This window comes from Nyctibius grandis, chromosome 7 (genome assembly GCF_013368605.1).
Source record: "Nyctibius grandis isolate bNycGra1 chromosome 7, bNycGra1.pri, whole genome shotgun sequence".
NCBI classification, from domain to species: domain Eukaryota; kingdom Metazoa; phylum Chordata; class Aves; order Nyctibiiformes; family Nyctibiidae; genus Nyctibius; species Nyctibius grandis.
The window spans coordinates 58,721,885-58,748,577 of NC_090664.1; the positions used below are offsets into that span (position 1 = coordinate 58,721,885).

At 54.6% G+C, this 26,693-nt stretch overlaps 1 protein-coding gene across 3 annotated transcripts; it reads left to right on the forward strand.

The window, feature by feature from the left end:
* The first annotated feature begins 6 nt into the window (after positions 1-6).
* On the forward strand, positions 7-25,187 carry KLHL18 (kelch like family member 18). 3 transcript variants are annotated; one of them, XR_011048511.1, is made up of 11 exons: positions 7-186; positions 16,416-16,546; positions 16,728-16,868; positions 17,609-17,807; positions 19,179-19,339; positions 19,539-19,675; positions 21,638-21,875; positions 22,193-22,297; positions 22,812-22,923; positions 24,021-24,503; positions 24,595-25,187. XR_011048511.1 is itself a non-coding variant. In XM_068404416.1 (10 exons), exons 1-10 carry the CDS (start codon positions 43-45, stop codon positions 24,405-24,407), a joined length of 1,755 nt encoding a protein of 584 aa, XP_068260517.1. In that variant the 5' UTR covers positions 7-42; the 3' UTR covers positions 24,408-25,187. The 3 variants fall into 3 exon arrangements, 2 of the variants coding, with proteins under 2 accessions (XP_068260517.1, XP_068260518.1); XM_068404416.1 differs by having other exon boundaries at positions 24,021-25,187; XM_068404417.1 differs by having other exon boundaries at positions 21,653-21,875; positions 24,021-25,187.
* Positions 25,188-26,693: the final 1,506 nt, after the last annotated feature.

The following is a 26,693-nucleotide window of genomic DNA, read 5'->3' on the forward strand; positions in this document are numbered from 1 at the left end:
GGAGGCGAAGCGAGGCGGGGAGCGGCGGGAGCGGCCGGGAAGATGCTGGAGGCGGCGGCGGGGGCCGAGCCGGAGCTGGACCCCGAGGACCTGGTGCATTTCTCGGTGGGCGATTTGCCCAGCCGCGGCTACGGCGTCATGGGCGAGATCCGGCGGCAGGGCAAGCTCTGCGACGTGACCCTCAAGGTGCGGCCCGGCCCCGGGGGGGACCCCGGCTCTGAGGGGGAGATGGGGGGACCCCCAGCCCAGGGGGGCTGAGGGGGCCCTGGTCCCTGAGGGGGAGATGCGGGACCCCGGTCCCTGGGGGGGAGATGAGGGACACCCCCGGCCCGGGGGGGCTGGGGAAACCCGGTCCCGGGGATGGGGGACCCGGCCCCTGAGGGGATCTGAGGGACCCCGGCCCCTGAGGAGGGGGAGCTGAGGGGACCCCGGCCCTTGAGGGGGAGATGAGGGACACCCCCGGCCCGGGGGGGCTGCAGGACCCTGGCTCTGAGGGGGAGATGGGGGGACCCCGGCCCAGGGGGGCTGAGGGGGCCCCGGCCCCTGAAGAGGGGCACCTGAGGGGACCCCGGTCCTTGAGGGGAGCTGAGGGACCCCCCCGGCCCGGGGGGGCTGCAGGACCCTGGCCCTGAAGGGGAGATGGGGGGACCCGGCCCTAAGGGGGAGACGAGGGATCCACCCGGCCCGGGGGGCTGAGGGCCCCCCCCAGGGGGAGCTGAAGGGACCCTGGCCCCTGAGGAGAGGGAGCTGAGGGGGCCCTGGCCCCTGAGAGGGAGCTGAGGGGGCCCCCCCAGTCCCTTTGGTGGGGGATAAGGGGGGAGCTGAGGTTCCCCCCCTTCACGTGGCTTTTGGCAGTGGAGAAGGGCAGTGCTGAGATACCCTTGGGGGGGTATCAAGGCGTGCTGGGTCTCCCCAGCCCCAGGGAGGGGGGGCTCTGTGAGGGTCCCTTGGGGGTGAGGGGGGTGCTGGGACATGCCGGTGACACCCCGACGCTGTGCCTCACCCCGAGCACGGGGTGGGAGATGGAGCCTCTGTCTCCCTTGGAGCCATTGTGGGTTTTCCAGCACCAGGCTGTGTGATTCCATGAAATGTCTGGTTTGGGGAGGAAACGGGGTCCCCGCGGCCCCCCGCCGGTGATCCCCACACCAGTTTGGGAGGTGACACTATGGATGGCATCAGTGCAGGTTTATGGACCAACCTCTGCTCCAACCCATGGGAGAAGACTCCTTTTCCCTAGGAAACCTTTATCTTTTAAGAGCATCCACTGCCTTACATCAAATAAATAATCTCTAACCTTGGTAAATCCTCGGGATGATGTGCCTGGCTCTGCGGGGGTGGCCTGCAAGGGCTTTGAGAGCGGCCAGCACCGGGCAGGAGATGCTGGAGCCCTTCAGACCAGGAGCTCATGGGCAGAGGAGTTTGTTGTGGGGTGGGTGCGACGTGCAACTCCTTGGGTTGATTGAGTCATTCCAGAATTAACTCTCAAGTTTAATTAAACGCAAAGGTGTTCCCTAGCCTACTCATGCTGAAACTTTTCACTTGCCTCCTGCTGCTGAAGAAGGAGCCGGTGAGGGCTGTGCCTGTCGTGGCGACCTCAGGATGCGGGATTGGGGTGCACGCCTGGGCTGTGCGGGGCTGCTTCATCCCCGTGGATCAGCTGTAGCCTCCTGGAAAGAGGGACTTCAGGAAGCATTTCTTCTCAGAAAGGGTCATTAGACACTGGAACGGGCTGCCCAGGGAGGTGGTGGAGTCACCATCTCTGGAGGGGTTTAAGAAAAGCCTGGCCATGGCACTTAGTGCCCTGGTCTAGTTGCCATGGTGGTGTCAGGGCAATGGTTGGACTCGATGATCCCAGAGGGCTCTTCCAACCTCATCAATTCTGTGATTCTGTGATTCTCAGGTCCTGCGAGTCCTGTTGCTATCTGGGGAGGTTGTGGAGCCTTTCGACTCTAGCAAGGTTTAAAAATCTCTTCAGAAAGATGTTTCTGTCATTCTTAGAGTCTTAACTTTCTCCACTGCCTGGTTAATTCTTTACTATACTGAAGAGAGATCCCAGCAGCGGTCGGTAGGTTTGGCAGAAGGCTGACGGGGTGCTGCTGTGTCGGTTCAAACAAACAATTGAATTAATGCAGCCTGCTGAACCCCCGCCAAGTCTTTCCCCGCCTTGGTCGGTACAGGGTGTCTTCTCTAGCTGCTGGATGTTGGAGAAGTAATTTTTCTTAGCTCGACTTTGGAGGTGGCTCTGAATCAGTTAGCTACCTTGAGCAGCGCTGACGCAAGACGTGCTCGTCCCTGGACTTGCTTGGGAAGGATCTCTGCAGGCGGGGGTGAAGCTGTAAATCCAGCGCGGTGCAGAAGGAGCCTGTCAAGGGAGTGTCTAACGGGGACAGCGTCTGCATACTCCTTACCCGAAATACTTCTCCCCCTCTGCCCCACTCTCATGAGACCCCCCCTGCAGTGCTGCGTCCAGCTCTGGGGCCCCCAACAGAAGGACACGGAGCTGTTGGAGCGAGTCCAGAGGAGGCCACGGAGACGCTCCGAGGGCTGGAGCCCCTCTGCTCTGGAGACAGGCTGAGAGAGCTGGGGCTGGTCAGCCTGGAGAAGAGAAGGCTCCGGGGAGACCTTCTAGCACCTTCCAGTGCCTGAAGGGGCTACAGGAAAGCGGGAGAGGGGCTTTTGACAAGGGCATGGAGTGACAGGATGAGGGGGAACGGTTTTAAACTGACAGAGGGGAGATTGAGATGAGATGTGAGGAAGAAATTGTTTGCTGTGAGGGTGGTGAGAGCCTGGCCCAGGTTGCCCAGAGAAGCTGTGGCTGCCCCCTCCCTGGCAGTGTTCAAGGGCAGGTTGGATGGGGCTTGGAGCAACCTGGTGTGGTGGAAGGTGTCCCTGCCCGTGGCAGGGGGGTGGGACTGGATGGTCTTTAAGGTCCCTTCCAACCCAAACCAGTCTGTGTTTCTATGATATGAAGGTAGGAAAAGCACTGAGGAACATTTAGAATCAATACGTGAAGGAGACCGTGGTGGCTCCTGCTGCCTGTCTCACCACTGGAGCGAGTTTGTTGCTGGTTTTTCACACCTGGTACTTTCAGGCTGTTGCCTCCATGAAGAAGAAAAGCCGCCAAGCGCTTCTTGGTTGGGTTCCTCGTGGTGTGAGCAGCGTTCAGGCTCGCAGCTGAAATGGGAGCGAGCGGCGTCGCTGCAGCACGGTGCAGGTTTTTCGTGGCCTCTTTAGTGACATCAGCCCTGGGGTCAACGGCTGGAAACAATTCTGCCAGCCCACAGAGGTGTTTGCTGGACAAACAGGCCTAAAATCGTTAGGAAGCGTCGGTACTCTCGTTTGTTTGTTTTAATTATGCCCCTCGTAGAGGCGGGCGAGCGTTCGTTCAGTCAACAGGACGGGCAGGATTTGTTCTCCTTCCTCAGAAACCATCTTGCTGCGGCTCATGCCGCTCTGCGGGAGACGGTGCTGCCTCAGCAGCATATGGCGGCTGGGCTTAGACGCGATTAAAAGCAAGAAGTGCTGATGTGACCGGCTCCCTCGGAGCTCCAATTAGTCAACCTCGGCTTAGGGAAATCTGTCGCTGCTTCTCGTGATCGCCCACGTGAAAGCAAAGGTTCACGGGGCAGCGAGTGAGCTGCGTGTCTTTCCAGCGGCTTAGGGTGTCTTCGGCGAGAGCCAAAGCTCCTTTCCTGCGCGGATGGTCGAGGCTACAGATTTAAAAAGTCCTTTTCTATTCCTGGCTCTTAAATAGCTGCAGGTCAGAGCTTCCTCTTGAAGAGATGTTGAGGTGTTGGAGCGAGTCCAGAGGAGGGCGACCAAGGTGGGGAAGGGTCTGGAGGGTCTGACCTGCGAGGAACGGCTGAGGGAGCTGGGGGTGTTTAGCGTGGAGAAGAGGAGGCTCAGAGGTGACCTTAGTGCAGTCTACAACTACCTGAAGGGAGGTTGTAGCGCAGTGGGAGTCGGCCTCTTCTCCCAGGCAACCAGCGCTAGGACAAGAGGACACAGCCTCAAGCTTGGCCAGGGGAGGTTCAGGTTGGGCATTAGGAAGCATTTCTTCTCAGCAAGGGTCATTAGCCATTGGAAGGGGCTGCCCAGGGAGGTGGTGGAGTCACCATCTCTGGAGGGGTTTAAGAAAAGCCTGGCCATGGCACTTAGTGCCCTGGTGTAGTTGCCATGGTGGTGTCAGGGCAATGGTTGGACTCGATGATCCCAGAGGGCTCTTCCAACCTCATTGATTCTGTGAGATCTCCTCTGGGTGCCACCTACTATGGGTCACACGTTATGGCAGTCACTGACAGCTGGGTTTTTCAGATGAAATCAGGGAGGTTTGATCTCTGCCTCCACCAGTTTCCCCCCAGAAGCTGGATCTAAAGCTCTTTTCTTTCAGGCTCTCTTCACGTTATAGGCGGCTTTTGGGTTGTTTTCGGGCTGCCTTGTTTGCTCTGCGTTAAAGATTTGGACCCTCATTGCTTTGGTTTCCTGTACACAGCAGAACCTTTCCCACTTCTTTTACAGTGGATTTTTTTTTATTATTTCTATTTTTTTTCTATTTTTTACTTTTTTTTTTTCTATTTCTAAAGCATTTCAGAGCTCACAAACGCCACAAAACCGTGAAGAATTTCAGTTCGCTGACAAGCGCAGGTATTTGGGGGTGTTAGTTCCTGATCTGCTTTTTAATTACAGAAAAGAAGCTACTCAGTATTTGTGTTCTTCCTGAGCATTGTGTTTTGGAGGCAGATATCCTCTCGAGATGAAAGAGGGTTGTTTTCTGGCAGTTTGTGTCTCTGCTTCAGGCCAAGGTACAAGTGCTCTCTGGGGACACAGCAGTGACTTACTGGAAGCCTGTGGACTGCACCGCTCCAGAAAACAGGGAAGCAATTTCTCATCCTGTTTCTTCATGGATAAATTTTAGGGTGTTTATAGCTCCTGGTCGCTGCAGGCGGAGCCAGAGGAGAACTGAGTGCCAGGCTGGCACCTCCGGTGATCGTGGATAAACCTCTGTCAAAAGAAAGAAGGTTTGTGCCTTTCTCAGTCCTCAAAGAGCCGAGTTAACGGGAGCTCAGGATCACAGAATCACAGAATCAGTCAGGTTGGAGAGACCCCTGGGATCATCGAGTCCAACCATTGCCCTGACACCACCATGGCAACTAGACCAGGGCACTAAGGGCCATGGCCAGGCTTTTCTTAAACCCCTCCAGAGATGGGGACTCCACCACCTCCCTGGGCAGCCTCTTCCAATGGCTAATGACCCTTGCTGAGAAGAAATGCTTCCTAATGGCCAACCTGACCCTCCTCTGGCCAGGCTGTGTCCTCTTGTCCTAGCGCTGGTTGCCTGGGAGAAGAGGCCGACTCCCACTGCGCTCCAACCTCCCTTCAGGTAGTTGTAGACTGCACTAAGGTCACCTCTGAGCCTCCTCTTCTCCAGGCTAAACACCCCCAGCTCCCTCAGCCGTTCCTCGCAGGTCAGACCCTCCAGACCCTTCACCAGCTTGGTCGCCCTCCTCTGCACTCGCTCCAACACCTCAACATCTTTCTTGAAGTGTTGAAAGCTCCTCGTGTTGCTGCTTCTCATTTGGTTTTGAATCGCTCAAATTCCATATTTCCATTACTAACCCCACGTCTGATTAGAAAACTCTCTTAAAAAAAATAACACAACCCTGGCATGTTAACTCCAAGCTGTGGAGAGGTTATATTATTTATTTCATGTACAATCCGAGTGGGACTGGCAGGTGATAGTCCTGGTGGCTTTTCCCCCCTTCTAATCAGTTTTTCCCCAGCAGACTGTTAACTCGAGCAGATGCACCCCAGAGAGCTGCTGCTGCCAAGCAGACAGAGGTGGAGGAGCCTCCCTTTGTCCCGCCGTGGCACATGAGTGGAATTCCAGACAGCTTAGTGAGTTCAGCAGGCTCCTCGAAAACCCCGTGCCTGGATGCTCTGCAGATGTCTGAGCACGTCTGTGAGATCCTTAAGGAAGAGGAGCTTGGTGGGAGAGGGAGTATCTTTTTATTTGAGGAGCTGATAGATTTAATTACGCACATGAGACCTGTAGCTTAAGGATCTTATTTCAATCCTGTCATACAGCAGTAACGAGCTACTTCGGATAATGATTGGACTTGTTTTTTCACCCGAGGTCTCAGCTTGCGTAAATGCTGTTCCCCTTATATAAAAGACGAGTATTTTTAGTGCTTTATAGAGACATTAACCCTGAAGCGTTAGCAGAAACCACACACTAAGCTTTTTTCCTCGGCTGCTTCGAGCTCAGCAAAAAAAACTACTGTCTGACTTCCAGACAGAATCAATGAGGTTGGCAGAGCCCTCTGGGCTCATCAAGTCCAACCATTGCCCTGACACCACCATGGCAACTAGACCAGGGCACTAAGTGCCATGGCCAGGCTTTTCTTAAACCCCTCCACAGATGGGGACTCCACCACCTCCCTGGGCAGCCCCTGCCAATGGCTAATGACCCTTGCTGAGAAGAAATGCTTCCTAATGTCCAACCAGACGTGCTTGCACTGGTTTTTATTTCCTTTCCTTAAAGCAAAACTTGTCCTACAGCTTCAAGTGGGCTTCGGTGACCTGAGTATTTAACCTGGTGTTTGGCAGGGGCACTGACAGGTCCTTCTTGCCCAGTTAGGAGCAGGATGCTGTGGGGTGGGTTAAGAGCAGAGGCTGGGCGCTCGCCGTGTTGCCGTAGGGGCTGTCAGAGTACAGGAGAGATTTGGGGTTATTGTTGTGAAGAGTTTGAGGGGAACGTGGCAGGGAACCAGGGTGCGTGTGGCTGGAGGGGCCCTCAGCTGTTGGGTTTTGTTTTGGCTGGTCCTCTGGAGTGAGTCCAGGGGAGGGCGACCAAGCTGGGGAAGGGTCTGGAGGGTCTGACCTCCGAGGAACGGCTGAGGGAGCTGGGGGTGTTTAGCCTGGAGAAGAGGAGGCTCAGAGGTGACCTTAGTGCAGTCTACAACTACCTGAAGGGAGGTTGGAGCGCAGTGGGAGTCGGCCTCTTCTCCCAGGCAACCAGCGCTAGGACAAGAGGACACAGCCTCAAGCTTGGCCAGGGGAGGTTCAGGTTGGACATTAGGAAGCATTTCTTCTGAGCAAGGGTCATTAGCCATTGGAAGGGGCTGCGCAGGGAGGTGGTGGAGTCACCATCTGTGGAGGGGTTTAAGAAAAGCCTGGCCATGGCACTTAGTGCCCTGGTCTAGTTGCCATGGTGGTGTCAGGGCAACGGTTGGACTCGATGATCCCAGAGGGCTCTTCCAACCTCATTGATTCTGTGATTCAGGAGCGTGAAGATCTGAATGTCTGAATTTTGATATAAAATCTCTTAAACTTTCCTGTTCCATAATCTTCTGCCTAGCAAAGCTTTGCCACGGTGGCTTGGCCACAGCTTAACTTCTCCTATGGCCCCGCTGTGACTTGAATATATGGAAAGACGTATTTTTTTAGAAGACCTTCGCTGCAGAGAACTCGAGAGACTTCTCAGCTGTGCAGCGTGAAAACAATAGATGCCTTTATTACACCTACACCATTTTTCTACAGAGAAAGCTTCGTTGTACCCTGGAACTTGTTAATATTTTGGGGGCGTGGGAGTGTAAGGGAGGGAATGCCTTTTATTCCTTGGCTGGAGAACACGTTGGAAGGGAATTCTGTGATGTTTGTGGTCAGGAAGGATGCTCTGCGAGCGGTGGCTCTGCTCTTGTTTTGGGTAAACAATATCTTTTGCCTTAAAAGAAAGGCCCCTAAAATTGTGTGTTGTAAAATAACACATAAAGGTGGAAATCTCCAGGGGAAGCTGTTTTGCTCGAGCCATGGAAGAGGTGCTAGTGCTGCCTGAAGGTTTTATCCTCAAGCCTCTTCCAGTGAGCTTGCTGATGTGGAATTTCTGGGTTATTTCTCTTTTTTTTGTGCTTGTACAGAGTATTAACAGCTAATTCTGGCTTAGTGATGTGGATATGATTAAGTTTGTGGTGATTTCTTTTGTGTCTGGAGACAGTCCTGAAGTCCAGGCTCAAAAAGTGGAAGATAAACACCCTGATTTGTGTTTAACTCAACAGGAGCGCCCGATTCCTCTAACATCACCACGAAAACAGTCTGTTCTTTCCACCTTCAGCTGAAATCCCCAACAGAGACTGGTTTAGACGCACGTCCCGTGATGGCACGGAGCGAGGGAGGCCAAATACTGGGTGACATCCCAGCTTGCAGAGGTTCCTTGGCAGTTTGCCCCGTGACACTATTAGGCGATAAAATCCTGCTGCTGTCGGAGACGCCAGCTCCTGGGTTGGTGGCATCCTGCCCCTGGGACACCTCAGGGTGTAGGCAGCAGGATAGAAATGTAAAATAAAAAGGAAAATCATTACTTTGAGACACCTCTTGAACACGGATGGAAGGGGCAGCCAGTCCCAAAGGCTGCATGGTCGAGTTCGAGCTGCTCTAGGATCAAAACAGGAGCAGAGCAGCCCGTCCCAAACTTAGTGAGTATAAAAATGGTTTTTTTCTATATTTTTTTTCATTCCACTGGTACTTCTGGAATCAGTGGGCGGAGCTGGGATGGATTTTGAGCAAGGGGAAAGCGGTCGATGGTAGGGTGGAATGAGATCAAGAAGAGCATGAGCTCTTTTTCACTTTCTTGTTGGACTTACGTGGCTGTAGCGTGACTCCATCGGGCACAGGAAAGCGTATTTATTTGGTCAGAAGAAAGGGAGATCGTTTGGCTCTGGAGATAAGGAGCACTTTTTAAATCAGAAGACGCGAGGGTGAGTTATCATAGAATCATAGAATGGTTTGGGTTGGAAGGGACCTTAAAGCCCATCCAGCTCCAACCCCCTGCCATGGGCAGGGACACCTTCCACCAGACCAGGCTGCTCCAAGCCCCGTCCAACCTGCCCTTGAACACTGCCAGGGAGGGGGCAGCCACAGCTTCTCTGGGCAACCTGGGCCAGGCTCTCACCACCCTCACAGCAAACAATTTCTTCCTCACATCTCATCTCAATCTCCCCTCTGTCAGTTTAAAACCGTTCCCCCTCGTCCCATCACTCCATGCCCTTGTCAAAAGCCCCTCTCCAGCTTTCCTGTAGCCCCTTCAGGCACTGGAAGGTGCTAGAAGGTCTCCCTGGAGCCTTCTCTTCTCCAGGCTGAGCAGCCCCAGCTCTCTCAGCCTGTCTCCAGAGCAGAGGGGCTCCAGCCCTCGGAGCATCTCCGTGGCCTCCTCTGGACTCGCTCCAACAGCTCCGTGTCCTTCTGTTGGGGCCCCAGAGCTGGACGCAGCACTGCAGGGGGGGTCTCATCGACAGGACGCACGCTCTGTGCTCATCCTCAGAAGTATTTTTCATCTTCTACAGGAAAAACAGGTATTGTCATGCACCTGCAGCTAGAAATTTAGTTGTTTCTTCAAGACTTGCTGTGAAGTGCTGACGGTATGAACATAATGATAGCTTCTAGACCAGAGATCCCAATTTATAAAGCTCCCTGAGGGCTTTCTGTCATTAGAAGAGCAAGTTTTAAAAAAGGAATCGCAGGTTTTGTCATGGAAATAGTTTCCTTTCAGCTGGTGGCAGTCGCAGTGCGGGTCAGCTCTTTGCTGATGCAGCTTCGTGCATCTTGCTGCTGTCAGGGGCCAGTCCAACTCCTCCCCCCTTCCCCTGCAGAAAATTATTCCCTTTTTTTTTTTGTACAGCTTATTTCTGTTTTATTTCCCTGAACAGCAAGGTCAGGCAAGACTGTCACCAGCACAAGGGAAGAAATTGTGAACTACGTGGCTTCAGCTGCGCCATCCAGCTGTGCCCCACGCCTTGATGGGGACCAAACCAGGGCAGGAGGTCGAGCCCTGCGTGGGGAGCTGAGGTTTCTCCCTGCACATAACCAAAACAAACTCTGGTTTGGTTCAAACCCTGTGCAGGGTTGTCCCCAGCACGGTTAATCTGTCCATGAGGCATTCCCCAAGGTGAAACTGTTTCCTTCACAAAGGGTGAGGAGCAATCCTGTCCCTTGGAGCAGCTCAGTGGCTTGGAGGTGGAAGGGTGGTGCTGCCCAGGCACAAGGTGTTTCACCCCTGTGATGATACAGCTCTCATGAACCCGTCGGGGTTCTGCTGATGACTATAAATGATTGCAATATCCAGGTGTATCATTTATAATAAGGGTGGTTGGTGGCAGCCTGTTGTGGGGTGAGATCCTGGTGATGCATCCCTGAAACTGGAGTGTGGTGGAAAGCTTCAGCTCTGCGCCAGCTCGTGGCCACTGCTGAAATCTGTTCTGTTTGGACTTGGAGCAGAAAGCAGCTCTTGTGCTTTGATCCCTTTCTGCTTTTTCTAGGGAGAAATCACAGAATGGTTAAGGGTGGGAAGGGGCCTCTGGAGATCGTCCAGCCCAACCCCTGCCCAAGCAGGGTCACCCAGAGCACGTTGCACAGGACCGTGTCCAGGCGGGTTTGAATATCTCCAGAGAAGGAGACTCCCCCCCTCCCTGGGCAGCCTGTGCCAGGCCTCTGGCACCCTCACACCAAAGAAGTTCCTCCTCATATTCAGGTGGAACTTCCCATGTTTCAGTTTGTGCCCGTTGCCCCTTGTCCTGTCACTGGGCACCACTGAGAAGAGTCTGGCCCCATCCCCTTGACACCCACCCCTGAGGTATCTGTGAGCATTGATCAGATCCCCCCTCAGTCTGCTCTTCTCCAGCTGAACAGCCCCAGCTCCCTCAGCCTCTCCTCGCAGCAGAGATGCTCCAGCCCTCTGACCATCTCCGTACCCTCCGCTGGACTCTCCCCAGTAGTTCCTTGTCTGTCTTGAACTGGGGGGCCCAGCACTGCACACAGTTACTCGAGGTGTGGCCTCAGCAGGGCAGTGTAGAGGGGCAGGAGAACCTCCCTCGACCTGCTGCCCACACTCTTCCTCATGTACCCCAGGACACCACTGGCCTTCCTGGCCCCAAGGGCACATTGTTGGCTCATGGGGAACTTGTTGTCCCCCAGAACATTGTTGGGTAACACTGGAGGCTTGTTTGTTTTGAGTAAATATTACTTTGCTGTTGAAATTGGTGCTGGCTTTCGTTAGACGTTGACTTTGGTTATAACCAGAGGATCGCTGCAGGCAGTTGAAGCAGGTGTTACCATTTTAATAGGTGCCTATTCCATTTTAATACTACTTTTTATTTTTAAAAAAAAAGTGGAACGACAGCTGAAGTCCCAGGGGAGGTTTAGATTGGAGACCAGGGACAATTTCTTCATGGAAAGGGTTGTCAAGCGCTGGCACAGGCTGCCCAGGGCAGTGGTGGAGTCCCCATCCCTGGAGGGATTTACAAGCCGTGTAGATGTGGTGCTGAGGGCCCTGGGCTAGTGGTGGCCTTGGCAGTGCTGGGGTAACGGGTGGACTCGATGATCTTAAAGGTCCTTCCCAACCAAAACGATTCTGGGAATAGTAGCGATTTTTGGCAAATGGTGTTTGGGTGGAAATGAAATTCAGCTCAGATGTTTCTCTTGCTCACTCAGCCACGTCCTGCGCTGCCTGGATGGGAACGCTCATCCAAACACATCTTGTCCTTAAGAGATACATTAACCCAAAGTCTTGCAGTTGGGCTGCCTTCCTTCCAGGCACCACAATGTCCTTCAGAGACGTGAGGCCTCATTCCTTCACGTTGTTCCAAGCCAGGGAAATATTGAATGGAAAAATGGAGCTTTTCTGTTTTTTGGGATGTTTGAGAGACCCAGGGAGGGGTTTCCCTGCTGCTCCAGCCCAGCTCCTGCTCCGTGACTCCCAGCACTGCAGTCCTCTGCCCTTTAGTTGAAAAAATTTTCAACAACAACAACAAAAAATAGAGAATAAATGCATCTCGCAGGAAAGAAAATAGCCTGGAGTTTGTAATCAGCCCTTTGCCCTTAACCAAGGAACAGAGTCTCATGTGCAGAAGGCTTCAGCTGTGGGCATCTCTCTGTTGCTTTGGCAGCGGTGTCAGTCCCCCAGCTCCAAAATGACGCGTCGCCGGTGTTTATTCCTCGTCGGGCTGGGCCAGGAGCAGCTGCTGTGGGCACGGCTGGTGGTGTGGCTTCATCCCGGGGGTAGGAATGGGCAGGGAAGCGCCGGAGCTTGCCGAGCAGGTCTGGTGTTTGTGAGCCTCAGGGCTGGAATGTGGACAGGCTGAGCAGGGAGTTAGTCATCGCGCTCAACCAGGCTGTGGCTGGTGGTGTGTAAACCTTTCCCCAAGGAGAAGTCCTCAACAAAGAGCTGCAGAAGCCAAGTGTCCTTCTTAACCTGTCTGAATCTTCAAGAAAGGTGTTGAGGTGTTGGAGTGAGTCCGGAGGAGGGCAACCAAGCTGGGGAAGGGTCTGGAGGGTCTGACCTGCGAGGAATGGCTGAGGGAGCTGGGGGTGTTTAGCCTGGAGAAGAGGAGGCTCAGAGGTGACCTTAGTGCAGTCTACAGCTACCTGAAGGGAGGTTGTAGCGCAGTGGGAGTCGGCCTCTTCTCCCAGGCAACCAGCGCTAGGACAAGAGGACACAGCCTCAAGCTTGGCCAGGGGAGGGTCAGGTTGGACATTAGGAAGCATTTCTTCTGAGCAAGGGTCATTAGCCATTGGAAGGGGCTGCCCAGGGCGGTGGTGGAGTCACCATCTCTGGAGGGGTTTAAGAAAAGCCTGGACATGGCACTTAGTGCCCTGGTCTAGTTGCCATGGTGGTGTCAGGGCAATGGTTGGACTCGGTGATCCCAGAGGGCTCTTCCAACCTCATTGATTCTGTGATTCTATGAATCCTGTCCCTCTTGTTCTTCTCTCCCCAGCAGCGCCTCGGTCGCTCGCTTACAAACAGAGGCAAAGCTGTTCGTGTGCTCGGCTTGGCGCTGAGCCACGCGGAGTGAGGAAACGAAAACCCCGTGGACACAGGGAGGTTTTGTCAGCTTCAGGGGCACGCGGGCGCTTGAATCGCTTCCTCCTTCTTAGGGGCTTTTGCTCATTAAACTCAGTGTGTTTATAAGTGTTTTTAAAGCTCTTGTGGTAGGGAGGCCAGGCCAGCGTTTGTGCTGGCTTACAAGAGGCTGTGTAAAGTCAGGGTGGGGAACCCTGCTCTGCAAATATTCCTTACATAAACAGGGCTGGGGCCTGGGGCCTTGAGCTCAGCCCCCTCCTTGACCATGGACTCCTTTGGCCGGAGATTCCCCATCCCGCTGCGTGCACACAAGGAAGCTGCGATGATTTTGCACGTTGAGGGAGCTCAGGCTGTGCCCATACTGTGGTCCAGCACTTGCTGCTGTAGCACTGCTGGAGCTCTTGTCTTAACTTCACAGAATCACAGAATCAATGAGGTTGGAAGAGCCCTCTGGGCTCATCGAGTCCAACCATTGCCCTGACACCACCATGGCAACTAGACCAGGGCACTAAGTGCCATGGCCAGGCTTTTCTTAAACCCTTCCAGAGATGGTGACTCCACCACCTCCCTGGGCAGCCCCTTCCAATGCTTTCATTACCTTATTCTCTTCTGCTTCTTCCCTCTCTCTCCTGGAACATCATCTTAGCCCTCGGCTGCTGAGCAAGCCCTCTTATTCCTGCCTCTATCCCCATCACGGTCTGGCTCCTGCTCAGCTGTCTCAGGAGCTCGTCTCCTTCTCGATGCCAGCACAGGAAGGCAGGAGGTGGAGGTAAAGGATGAGATAAATTAATGATTGAGCAGAGAAGGGAACACAGCAGCGCAGCATTGGCTGGTATTTGTGGCACAGCTCTCAAGTCTTGGAGCCTCTGGGATGTTTTACACGTGGTTTTGGGTTAGCAGAAGAGACTGATACTGACCTTTACCCATCTTATAGAATCACAGAACCACAGACTGGTTTGGGTGGGAAGGGACATTAAAGCCCATCCAGTCCCAACCCCTGCCACAGGCAGGGACACCTTCCACCAGACCAGGTTGCTCCAAGCCCCATCCAACCTGGCCTTGAACACTGCCAGGGAGGGGGCAGCCACAGCTTCTCTGGGCAACCTGGGCCAGGCTCTCACCACCCTCACAGCAAAGAATTTCTTCCTCACATCTCATCTCAATCTCCCCTCTTGCAGTTTAAAACCATTCCCCCTCGTCCTGTCACTCCATGCCCTTGTCAAAAGCCCCTCTCCAGCTTTCCTGTAGCCCCTTCAGGCACTGGAAGGTGCTAGAAGGTCTCCCTGGAGCCTTCTCTTCTCCAGGCTGACCAGCCCCAGCTCTCTCAGCCTGTCTCCAGAGCAGAGGGGCTCCAGCCCTCGCAGCATCTCCGTGGCCTCCTCTGGACTCGCTCCAACAGCTCCGTGTCCTTCTGTTGGGGCCCCAGAGCTGGACGCAGCACTGCAGGGGGGGTCTCACGAGAGCGGAGCAGAGGGGCAGAATCCCCTCCCTCGCCCTGCTGGCCACGCTGCTGGGGATGCAGCCCAGGACACGGGTGGCTTTGGGCTGCCAGCGCACGTTGCCGGCTCATGGTGAGCTTCTCGTCACCCATCACCCCCAAGTCCTTCTCCTCAGGGCTGCTCTCAAACCATTCTCCACCCATCTTGACCTCACAACTCACCGTACAAGTGTGTATATGAGCTTTTTTCCCATGAGCTGTCATAGTCTGTACCATTTCACTTGCTGCTTTTGCTCTGGGCGTTGGGAACTCTGCATCATCCAGGTTTGTGCGGGGTGTTCCAGGCACAGCAGACAGCACGGGCAGGGGTTCAGGCACACCTAAGCTGACCAGGACAGAGACAAAGCTCTCCAGAAGCTCCTGCCATTGCCAGGCTGGGACAAGTCTTGGAAGCAGTTTGACTGGATGTTTGCAGGGCTATTTTAAAGCGAGAAGCTGGGGCAGAGCAGACTTGCCCCTGCGGCTGGGTGGTCAGGCTGGTTTGTAAAATAACAGTCGTACCAGCATTTGTGGCAGTTAAGTCTGGTTTTGTTTAAAAATAAAAGAAAAAATCCCTAGACATGAAAGGGCGATGAAGCTTTTGGTAGAGGAGTGCAGAGAAGGGCTTCTTGGATGACCTGGAGAGTAGAGGACCTTGCTGTCCCAGCAAAAAACAAAGCTTAAATGGGAAAATCTTGCTGAAGTGGGGGGAAAAAAGGGTAGTTCTGCACAAGCTCAGATGGGCATGGACCTACGAAGAATGGCTGAGGGAGCTGGGGGTGTTTAGCCTGGAGAAGAGGAGGCTCAGAGGTGACCTTAGTGCAGTCTACAACTACCTGAAGGGAGGTTGTAGCGCAGTGGGAGTCGGCCTCTTCTCCCAGGCAACCAGCAATAGGACAAGAGGACACAGCCTCAAGCTTGGCCAGGGGAGGGTCAGGTTGGACATGAGGAAGCATTTCTTCTGAGCAAGGGTCATTAGGCATTGGAAGGGGCTGCCCAGGGAGGTGGTGGAGTCCCCATCTCTGGAGGGGTTTAAGAAAAGCCTGGCCATGGCACTTAGTGCCCTGGTCTAGTTGCCATGGTGGTGTCAGGGCAATGGTTGGACTCGATGATCCCAGAGTGCTCTTCTAACCTCATTGATTCTGGGATTCTGTGACTGGTGTGAGTCAAGTCAGCCTGGAAATTAGGGGGGAAAAAAAGCTCAGGAAGGCTCTTGGGAGGGTATAAATGTGAGCAGGTAGAGAAGAGCTGGTGAAAGTGAACCTGCAGAGCTTTAAAGAAGATGAGCCCCTGAGCCTCTAGGTTACAGTGAAGGTGACTGGCTTTGGGCGTAAGCCCAAGGTACGTGGTGGCTGACCGAGAAGAAAAGCGCGTGGGATTTAACCTGTAAGCAGCTCATCGGTTCAGGGGAAGAGGAAGCGGGTGGCCGTGTCACCCAGGTTTTAGTTCTGCAGAATAATTGCAGGCCAGGACTCGGGCTGGGTCTTCATGGCCATGGTCAGGGTGTCCTGGGATCAGACGGGTGACGTGGCACCGGGGAAGCAGATCTGGGTTGGCAGCTGGGGTGTGCAGTTGATTTGTGTAAACCCGTGGTTCTGTGGACCCGGCTCTCTGTTCCTCCACATTTACACATCTTTATTGTCTTTTGGATGAATATTATATTTTTGAAGACTGTAATAGGGCAAATTCTTTTCTCAGCAGTATCTTAAACCTGAATCAAATCCACTTTCTTCTTCAGTACGTTCATTTTAGTCAGCGCGTGATCAAGGTGCAGCCACAGAAGGAAAAAAATAATGAATCTTAGAATCATAGATTGATTGTTAATCTGGAGATGACCCACGCTTGGGCTGTGGCACTGATTTCTCTTTGCCTGGTTGAACACTCGTGGCAGCTTCTAAGGAGGCTGGAAAACTGGATTCAAGAGTTTGAATTCAAGAGCCAGGCTGCTGTCCTGTCTGCAAATGGAAACTGTCCAACTCTCAGCCCTCAGGTTGGCAGAGCTGTGTTACAGGGAATCATCTGGGCCATGTGGCACGTGGTGGACGGTGCTGATCTTCCCTCCTTCTCCTTTTGTCTCTTTTTTTTTAGGTAGGGGACCATAAATTCAGCGCTCACCGCATCGTGCTGGCAGCTTCTATCCCGTACTTCCACGCCATGTTCACCAACGACATGATGGAGTGCAAGCAGGACGAGATTGTCATGCAGGGGATGGATCCCAGGTAAGGTCCTGAGTGAGGACAGCCAGAGGGACCGTGACTGCTCTGCTGGCCTTGGCGTTGGGCGTGCAAGGCTTGAAAGCCCACCCTCTGTGTGGATAGCACGAGGAAAGGGGTTTCTGTTAGTAGGGTCCTCTGCCAGGTTAATTGTTAATCAATTCTGCCCTTTCTCCCCCTTGTTTAGTGCACTTGAGGCTCTGATCAACTTTGCCTACAATGGTCACCTGGCCATAGATCAGCAGAACGTCCAGTCTCTGCTCATGGGAGCGAGTTTCCTTCAGCTGCAGAACATCAAAGATGCGTGCTGCACTTTCCTCAGAGAGAGGTAAGGGGTCATCTTTGGGCTGTGCTCACTGCTCCCCAAGAGCAGCAAGGTTTGAGTCAGCTGTGTCACTGCTTGGGAGTAAGTGAGACACCACGCTGGAGGGAAGGGGTGGCATCCAGAGGGGCCTGGACAGGCTGGAGAGCTGGGCCTGTGCGAACCGCATGGAGTTCAACAAGGCCAAGTGCAAGGTCCTGCACGTGGGTCGGGGCAATCCCAAGCACAAATCCAGGCTGGGCGGAGAATGGGTTGAGAGCAACCCTGCACACGTTGCACAGGGTTGTGTCCAGGTGGGTTTGAATATCTCCAGAGAAGGAGACTCCCCCCTCCCTGGGCAGCCTGTGCCAGGGCTCTGGCACCCTCACAGCAAAGAAGTTCCTCCTCATATTCAAATGGAACTTCCCATGTCTCAGTTTGTGCCCGTTGCCCCTTGTCCTTCCCCTCAACTGACAACCTTCAGCCTTCCCCAGAGCCAGCTGAGTCTGTGCAGTGGCTCCTTGGCAGGGCTGAGGGGACGTTTTTAAGTTGTGGTTTCCATCCTCTGCCTCTGCTGTGGATTCACCTTCAGATCTCTGGAGATACGTTCATCAGTGAGCTGGAACCTGGTGTCATCGAAGAGGACACAGCGGTGGCTTTCACTGCATCACGTATCCTCCAAGGCTTGAGTTGCTTCCTTGAACCTGTTTGTGATTCTTTCTGTTAAACTGACCTTACTTTTGCTCTCCTTTTCCCCCCTTTCCCAGGCTTCACCCCAAGAACTGTCTGGGAGTGCGGCAGTTTGCCGAGACCATGATGTGTGCGGTGCTCTACGACGCTGCCAACAGCTTCATTCATCAGCACTTCGTGGAGGTGTCCATGTCCGAGGAGTTCCTGGCACTGCCTTTTGAAGACGTCCTGGAGCTCGTTTCTAGGGATGAGCTCAACGTGAAGTCTGAGGAGCAGGTGTGTACCTGGTGTAGGTCTCAGCGGAGGCAGTTTTTCCTTTGGTTGCTTGGGAGTGGAATGAGGTATGACCCTATTCCTGGTCTGAAGGAAGCTGAGAACATGTCCTGGCACAGTGAGGACACTAAGAGATGCTAGATGATGAGTCCCTGAGGTCCAGTTCTTGTCTGTGCTGCCCATGTTACCTTGCTCTGAGAAATTCTCTGACTATAGATTTTGCAAAGCATTGTTTTGAGGTGTTTGGATTCATCGGTGACAGAGGTGGAACCTGGTGGGTCCTGAGGACCTTCAGCTGTGCCCCTCGCTGTCAGTAGGTTGCTGGTCCTGGGGAAGGGAGCCTTGAGAATCCATCCGTGGTGGGCTGACAGTCTGCAGGAGAAACAGAGCCTGTCCTCGAGCCAGGAAATCTGTCCTGCCCTTTCCGAGGAGGTTACTAAGGAGGTGACAAATGAAAAGCAGACCTACAGCTATCTCCATGTAGGGTGAGAGAGTGCTTCGTTAACCAGGCTCTCTGAAATGCCCCCACAGAATCAATGAGGTTGGAAGAGCCCTCTGGGATCATCAAGTCCAACCATTGCCCTGACACCACCATGGCAACTAGACCAGGGCACTAAGTGCCATGTCCAGGCTTTTCTTAAACCCCTCCAGAGATGGGGACTCCACCACCTCCCTGGGCAGCCCCTTCCAATGCCTAATGACCCTTGCTGAGAAGAAATGCTTCCTAATGGCCAACCTGACCCTCCCCTGGCCAAGCTTGAGGCTGTGTCCTCTTGTCCTGTCGCTGGTTGCCTGGGAGAAGAGGCCGACTCCCACTGCGCTCCAACCTCCCTTCAGGTAGTTGTAGACTGCACTAAGGTCACCTCTGAGCCTCCTCTTCTCCAGGCTAAACCCCCCCAGCTCCCTCAGCCGCTCCCCATCACACTTGTGCTCCAGACCCTTCCCCAGCCCCGTTGCCCTTCTCTGGACTCGCTCCAGCACCTCAAGGTCTTGCCATGAGGGGCCCAAAACTGCACCCAGGATTCGAGGTGCGGCCTCCCCAGTGCCGAGCACAGGGGGACGATCCCTGCCCTGGTCCCTGTTATTGTGGACTAAGTCAGAGGCAGAGAAAGCAGTGCCAAGGCCGAGCCACCTGAGCATCACGCGGCGGGAGAACCCTCTGGTGCTATGTAGAGCGTTGCCATTCTGTCCTGAAACCGGGTCATCTGAGATCAGGGGAATCATTGTCAATATGTCACAGAATCACAGAATCAATGAGGTTGGAAGAGCCCTCTGGGATCATCGAGTCCAACCGTTGCCCTGTGGTTTCTTTTCCATCAGAACATGAAAAAAAAATATCCCCAAACTCCACCTGGTCACACCTCTCTTCAACAGGTATTTGAAGCTGCGTTAGCTTGGATACGGTACGACCGAGACCAGAGAGAGTCGTTCCTCCCCGAGCTCCTCTCCAAAATCCGCCTGCCCCTTTGTCGACCTCAGTTTCTCACTGACCGTGTGCAACAAGATGACCTGGTCCGTTGCTGCCACAAATGCAGGTGAGGCTTGGACGTGGGGTTAGAAAACCACCCAGGGGACAGTGGCCCTCAGTGAGGTGGAGGTAGCAGGGCCACGTTGCCTTCTAGAAGTGTTGGCCATAGTGGGGGAAAGTCTGTTGCTTAAATCTTCATCTCACTTAAAGACAGTCAGATTTCATCCTATCAGCTGAGCTCTTTACCTGTTTGGCTTTGATTCCAGGGATCTTCTTGATGAGGCAAAAGATTATCACCTCATGCCGGAGCGCCGGCCGCATCTCCCAGCCTTCAAGACGCGTCCTCGGTGCTGTACATCGATTGCAGGATTGATTTATGCTGTTGGAGGACTTAACTCAGCAGGTACCTTGCATATCTGTGTCCAGTTGTGGGCCCTGCGCTTCAAGAAAGATGTTGAGGTGTTGGAGCGAGTCCAGAGGAGGGCGACCAAGGTGGTGAAGGGTCTGGAGGGTCTGAGCTACGAGGAACGGCTGAGGGAGCTGGGGGTGTTTAGCCTGGAGAAGAGGAGGCTCAGAGGTGACCTTAGTGCAGTCTACAACTACCTGAAGGGAGGTTGTAGCGCAGTGGGAGTCGGCCTCTTCTCCCAGGCAACCAGCGATAGGACAAGAGGACACAGCCTCAAGCTTGGCCAGGGGAGGGTCACGTTGGACATTAGGAAGCATTTCTTCTCAGCAAGGGTCATTAGGCATTGGAAGGGGCTGCCCAGGGAGGTGGTGGAGTCACCATCTCTGGAGGGGTTTAAGAAAAGCCTGGCCATGGCACTTAGTGCCCTGGTCTAGTTGCCATGGTGGTGTCAGGGCAATGGTTGGACTCGATGATCCCAGAGGGCTCTTCCAACCTCATTGATTCTGGGATTCTGTGATATCTGCTCCCCGCAGTGGAGAGATGAGCGTAATTTGCTGGGGAGGACGGTGGGATCATGAACTTCCCTCACGTGAAGTGTTGAGCAGTTTTTCCTCTTCTGTGCATCACTTTGGCCCTTCCACTGAGATGCTCAAGGTGGCTGTGGCCATCATGTAACATCTTCGAGGTAGAAGCTCTGCCTAGGTCAGGTTTATTTAGGACAGCTTTTCTTGCATGTCTTGAAGAATCAGCATTTTGAGGATTGTGTCCTTACCTGTAGTGTCAAGCAGAACCTGGAGGTGTCCAGGTGATGTTGCTGGTGCTGTGGGATCACACAGACAGACATGATGTGCTTGCACGAGCCCAGCGTAGCATCAAAAGGGGACAGAAAGCGTTCATGAAACTCTCTGCTGGAGCCTCACCCAGCCTGCTTAACGTGGGGTGTGGGGTCTGAGTAGGGGGTGTGTGCTGGGCACTGCCTGGTGGGGTTCCTGCCCCGGTCACACCACCACAGGGCTGATGTGTCCTGTAGAGAAGCTGCCTTCCCAGGAAGCAGCGACACCAAGAGATGGGACATTGCAGGTCTCTGCTGCCCCTTTGAGGTTATAAGAGGCCCTGGTCGTAAGAGGTCCCACTTGCACAGCCAAGGACTTGCCAAGTGTTATGGTAGAGAGCATGGGCAAGCTTTGAAACGCTTGACACTCCTCCTGCGTTGAGGAGGGCACTTTGTATGAGTTTTTCAGAGTAGGTTCTCGTTGCAGGTGAGTAGAAATGAGTGTCCAAAGAAGGGCAATGGAGCTGGTGAAGGGTCTGGAGCACAAGTGTGATGGGGAGCGGCTGAGGGAGCTGGGGGGGTTTAGCCTGGAGAAAAGGAGGCTGAGGGGAGACCTTCTCGCTCTCTACAACTGCCTGAAAGGAGGGTGTAGCGAGGGGGGTCGGTCTCTTCTCCCAGGTAACAAGCGACGGGACGAGAGGAACCGGCCTCAAGTTGTGCCAGGGGAGGTTTAGATTGGAGATCAGGGACAATTTCTTCATGGAAAGGGTTGTCAAGCACTGGCACAGGCTGCCCGGGGCAGTGGTGGAGTCCCCATCCCTGGGGGGATTTAAAAACCGTGTAGATGTGGTGCTGAGGGCCATGGGTTAGTGGTGGCCTTGGCAGTGCTGGGGTAACGGTTGGACCTGATGATCTTAAAGGTCCTCTCCAACCCAAACGGTTCTGTGATTGTATGAAACGTGGCTGGGGAACTGCCTCTGACTTGACTTGGATGTGGGTGCAGGGAGGCTGGAGTAGGATGTGTGAGAGCCCAGAACAGGAGATGTTTTCACAGAGAAGATCCAAGTCTCTGTGTCAGCCCCGTCTTTGGGGTCAGAGCAGCGACCGCTTCTCCCTCGCGTGCCTCTGCTACAAGCAAGCTGACTAGAACAGTGTTTTATCAGGTCTCTCTCTCTTAATTTGAGTAGCAAATTTTTATGCAGGTGACTCCCTGAATGTGGTGGAAGTCTTTGATCCCATTGCCAACCGGTGGGAGAAGTGCCAGCCGATGACGACGGCCCGGAGCCGAGTCGGGGTAGCGGTGGTGAACGGACTGCTCTACGCCATCGGCGGCTACGACGGTCAGCTGAGGCTGAGCACTGTGGAGGTTTACAACCCAGAGATGGATTCGTGGTCCAAAGTGGAAAGTATGAACAGCAAGAGAAGGTAGGTGTGGATGGCTCGGTGGGAAAGGGGACCTTTGGAGCAAGAGGGGGGAAAAAAATGGGGTTGTAGGAAGGCTGGAGGTGTTGGGTGGTGGTGGGTGCTGAATGAGAACTTCATAGAAGCACAGACTGGTTTGGGTGGGAAGGGACCTTAAAGACCAGGTGGGGTTGAGCGGGTGAGCAGCCTGGAGGTGAAGCCAGGGGGAGAGGAGGAGGTTGGGGGGCTGAAGAAGGTGACAGCAGCTGTGCAGATTTGAGGGTTATGGATGGTGTGGCAGCACCTACGGCCGCCTCACGAGGTCCTGCTGTTCCTTGCAGTGCCATGGGAACGGTGGTGCTGGACGGCCAGATCTACGTGTGTGGTGGCTACGATGGAAACTCATCCCTCAACTCCGTAGAGTCCTATTCTCCAGAAACAAACAAGTAAGAGCTCTCGGTGCCCTAAAGCTTCTCCGTCTGTTTGCTGCCAGGGTAGGGCTGTGCCCTGGCACCGCTGGGAGTCCGGGCTATACAAGGAACATGGTGAACAGAATCACAGAATTGTTGTGGTTGGGAAGGACCTTTAAGATCATCGAGTCCAACTGTTACCCCAGCACTGCCAAGGCCACCACTAACCCATGGCCCTCAGCACCACATCTACACGGTTTTTAAATCCCCCCAGGGATGGGGACTCCACCACTGCCCTGGGCAGCCTGTGCCAGGCCTTGACAACCCTTTCCATGAAGAAATTGTCCCTGATCTCCAATCTAAACCTCCCCTGGCACAACTCTCTACCCCACACCCCTCCCTACCCCCAGGAAAAGCCTGAACAAAAGCCTGGCTTAAATAAAATAAGCGGTGAAAGGAGAGTTGGGACCCCAGTCCTAGAGAATAGAGTTGAAATAACACGTGCTGTGCCCACAGGAGCCCTTGCTAACCTCTCCTCTCTCCCGGCAAGGTGGACAGTGCTGACCCCCATGAGCTCCAACCGCAGCGCCGCTGGAGTCACCGTCTTCGAGGGCCGGATCTACGTATCGGGAGGGCACGACGGGCTGCAGATCTTCAGCACCGTAAGTCTGCGGGGTGCCTGCGAGCCTCGTGTGAAAATTCACAGAATCCCAGAATCAATGAGGTTGGAAGAGCCCTCTGGGATCATCGAGTCCAACCATTGCCCTGACACCACCATGGCAACTAGACCAGGGCACTAAGTGCCAAGTCCAGGCTTTTCTCAAACCCCTCCAGAGATGGTGACTCCACCACCTCCCTGGGCAGCCCCTTCCAATGGCTAATGACCCTTGCTGAGCAGAAATGCTTCCTCATGTCCAACCTGACCCTCCCCTGGCCAAGCTTGAGGCTGTGTCCTCTTGTCCTAGCGCTGGTTGCCTGGGAGAAGAGGCCGACTCCCACTGCGCTACAACCTCCCTTCAGGTAGTTGTAGACTGCACTAAGGTCACCTCTGAGCCTCCTCTTCTCCAGGCTAAACACCCCCAGCTCCCTCAGCCGTTCCTCGAAGGTCAGACCCTCCAGACCCTTCACCAGCTTGGAAGTGCTGCTCTTGTTCCCCGGTGCCAAAAGGATTGAGCTGGTGCATTTTGTCCTCTCCCCGCTTCCTCCTCATGTCAAATCATTTTATCACGGCATCCCTTTGGGCTCTGAAGTGTCCCAGATGTCAGGCTCTCCCCTCTGCTTTCTCTCCCTGTTTGATGGCTTCTGTTTCAGAAAGGGATTATCGTTGAAACAAGCTCCACAGCAGGGAGAGTCGGTGGTACGAGGCCAGCTTGTCCTCTTCCACCTGGTCTGCATCTCAGTTCTCCCAGGCAACTAGCGACAGGACAAGAGGACACAACCTCAAGCTTGGCCAGGGGAGGGTCAGGTTGGACATTAGGAAGCGTTTCTTCTCAGCAAGGGTCATTAGCCATTGGAAGGGGCTGCCCAGGGAGGTGGTGGAGTCCCCATCTCTGGAGGGGTTTAAGCAAAGCCTGGCCATGGCACTTAGTGCCCTGGTCTAGTTGCCATGGTGGTGTCAGGGCAATGGTTGGACTCGATGAGCCCAGAGAGCTCTTCCACCCTCATTGATTGTGTGATATGAACCGTGATTGTATGAAATCAAGAAACCAAACCCAGGTCTGGGTGAGGGTCTAACGCCGCCCGCTCTCCATGCCCACAGGTGGAGTACTACAACCACCACACGGCCACGTGGCACCCGGTCTCCAGCATGCTCAACAAACGCTGCCGCCACGGCGCCGCCTCGCTGGGCAGCAAGATGTTCGTGTGCGGCGGGTACGACGGCTCGGCCTTCCTCAGCATCGCCGAGGTCTACAGCTCCATGGCGGACCAGTGGTACCTCATCGTCCCCATGAACACCCGGCGGAGCCGCGTCTCCCTCGTGGCGAACTGCGGGCGGCTTTACGCCGTGGGGGGTTACGACGGACAGTCCAACCTCAGCTCAGTAGAGATGTACGACCCCGAGACCAACCGGTGGACATTCATGGCGCCCATGGTGTGCCACGAGGGAGGGGTTGGCGTGGGCTGCATCCCCCTCCTGACCATCTGAGAAGAAAGATTTGGGGGGACTTGGGAGAAGGGGGGGGGTGCCATCTTCTCAACGACAATCCAGGGAGAGCTTCACCGAGGGGTTTCGTGACACGAGGTGCGTTTCCAGGTGCTCAAGTGTCGTTCACAAACACACACACCCCCAAAAAAAACCCTTGACAAACCAACCCCCACCCTTGACTTTTTAGGCTGAGGCTCCTGAAAGCTCAAACGTGTTGAAATACGGACCTGCCGCACCACCCTCCACCACCCCGTCACCCTTGGAGACGTGGTGAAGCGAATCCTGTGGGCTGCTTTGGGTTGGGAAGTGCCCTCGGAGGCTGCCAGGGGCATTGCAACACCAAAACGGCCACTTGAATGACTCTGAAAATACAGTTTTGGCTTCTGGCAGCAGCAAAATGACCCTGGTACCCTGAGGGTTGGGTCAGCGATGGCGTGGTGGCTTCTTGTTGGACACAAATGGATCTCACCTGGCTTCTTGAAGCAGAAAACCCACCAGACCACCTCCAGGCTCTGCCCTTTAAGGTGCTGCTTCTACAGGGCATCGGGGGCTCCTGGTGTGTTTTCTTCATCTCGATGGGGAAAAAACTGCTCCGCAAGAGCCACAGGATGGAGAAACTGAGGAAGAGGGGAAAGGGGTCGGTTAAACCATGGCGTCGTTTGAGCAAGCTCTGGAACGTCGCCGACACTACGCAACCGTCTTAGGGTTTCCACATGGGCAATAGGCCGAGGTGTTAATGATAAAGCTGTCCCTTAAATTAAATATTGATATATTTTCAGAGTCCGTGTGTGAGAGGGGGCTGGAGCAGAGCGTGGGCAGAGGGTTTCAGGAGGGGGAAGAAGAAGATGTGGTGGATTTGTCAGCTCGGGAAGGGGGGAGAGCTGGGGTCCTTGGGGTGGGCAGAGAGATCCTGCGTGGAGACACAGGGTGGGCAGGGGGTACAAGGGTGTGTGGGCAGAGCGGTGGGTGTGCGGGCAGCGGGGGGTGTCCTTCCCTGGGGCAGCTCTGCAGCCCTTCTGCATGACCATGAACCACCATCTCTGGAGGGGTTTGAGAAAAGCCTGGACATGGCACTTAGTGCCCTGGTCTAGTTGCCATGGTGGTGTCAGGGCAATGGTTGGACTCGATGATCCCAGAGGGCTCTTCCAACCTCATTGATTCTGTGAGTCTCTCCAGGGCTCTCTGCCATGCCCGCGTCCTCCCGTGCCACCCTTCAGCAAAGCCATACCCCCGAGGTGGCCAGCAGGCAGGCAGGGACAGGCAGGGGACATGCTGCTGCCACCCCAGCCTGCTCACGCAGGAGGAACTCAACACTAATCCCACCAGCAACATCGAATCACAGAATCAGTTTGGTTGGGAAGGACCTTTAAGACCATCGAGTCCAACCGTTACCCCAGCACTGCCAAGGCCACCACTAACCCATGGCCCTCAGCACCACATCTACACGGCTTTTAAATCCCCCCAGGGATGGGGACTCCACCACTGCCCTGGGCAGCCTGTGCCAGCGCTTGACAACCCTTTCCATGAAGAAATTGTCCCTCATCTCCAATCTAAACCTCCCCTGGCACAACCTGAGGCCGGTTCCTCTCGTCCTAAGATCATTGAGTCCAACCCTTAACCCAGCACTGCCAAGGCCACCACTAACCCATGGCCCTCAGCACCACATCTACACGGCTTTTAAACTCCTCCAGGGTTTTCCTTGGAATTCAAGGAAAAAAAAACAAATTTTTGCAAAATGCATTAAAATTCGCCCCATGACAGCCCCCAGCCCTCGCACCGGGCCTTTGCTGCACTGCTCCGTACCTGCTGTGCCCACCACCCCCGTCCCCACCCCAAAAGGGCACTAAAGTGTCACTTAACCCCTTTTTATATTAAAACCAAGCGAAATTCCTCCCGCTGTGGCATCTTTGGGTGAGGTGGGAAGCGTTTGGGGGTGGGATGGGGTGAGCTCCGTGGCTGAGCTCGGAGCGGGGTGAGAGGGAGTTAAAAAAAAACCCAAAGGTGGGAAAAATAAGAGGGAGAGGGGAAGGGGCTCCTGTAGGAATGGGGATGGGGATCTCGGGGGCCTCGGTCGTCCTGTCCCGAAGCGAAGGGGCCGCGGAGGGGGACGGGCCTGGCCGAGCCTCCGGCCCTGAGCCAAGGGAAACACCGGGAACCTGATGCCTTCCCCGCCGCGCCCGAGGGGCCCGGGCTGGGCCTGGAGGAGAGGCCGGATGAGCCGGGGGGCCCCGAGCTGAGCCGGGGGCTGGTGTGGAGCTGATTCCCGACTCCAGAGCCGATTCCTGA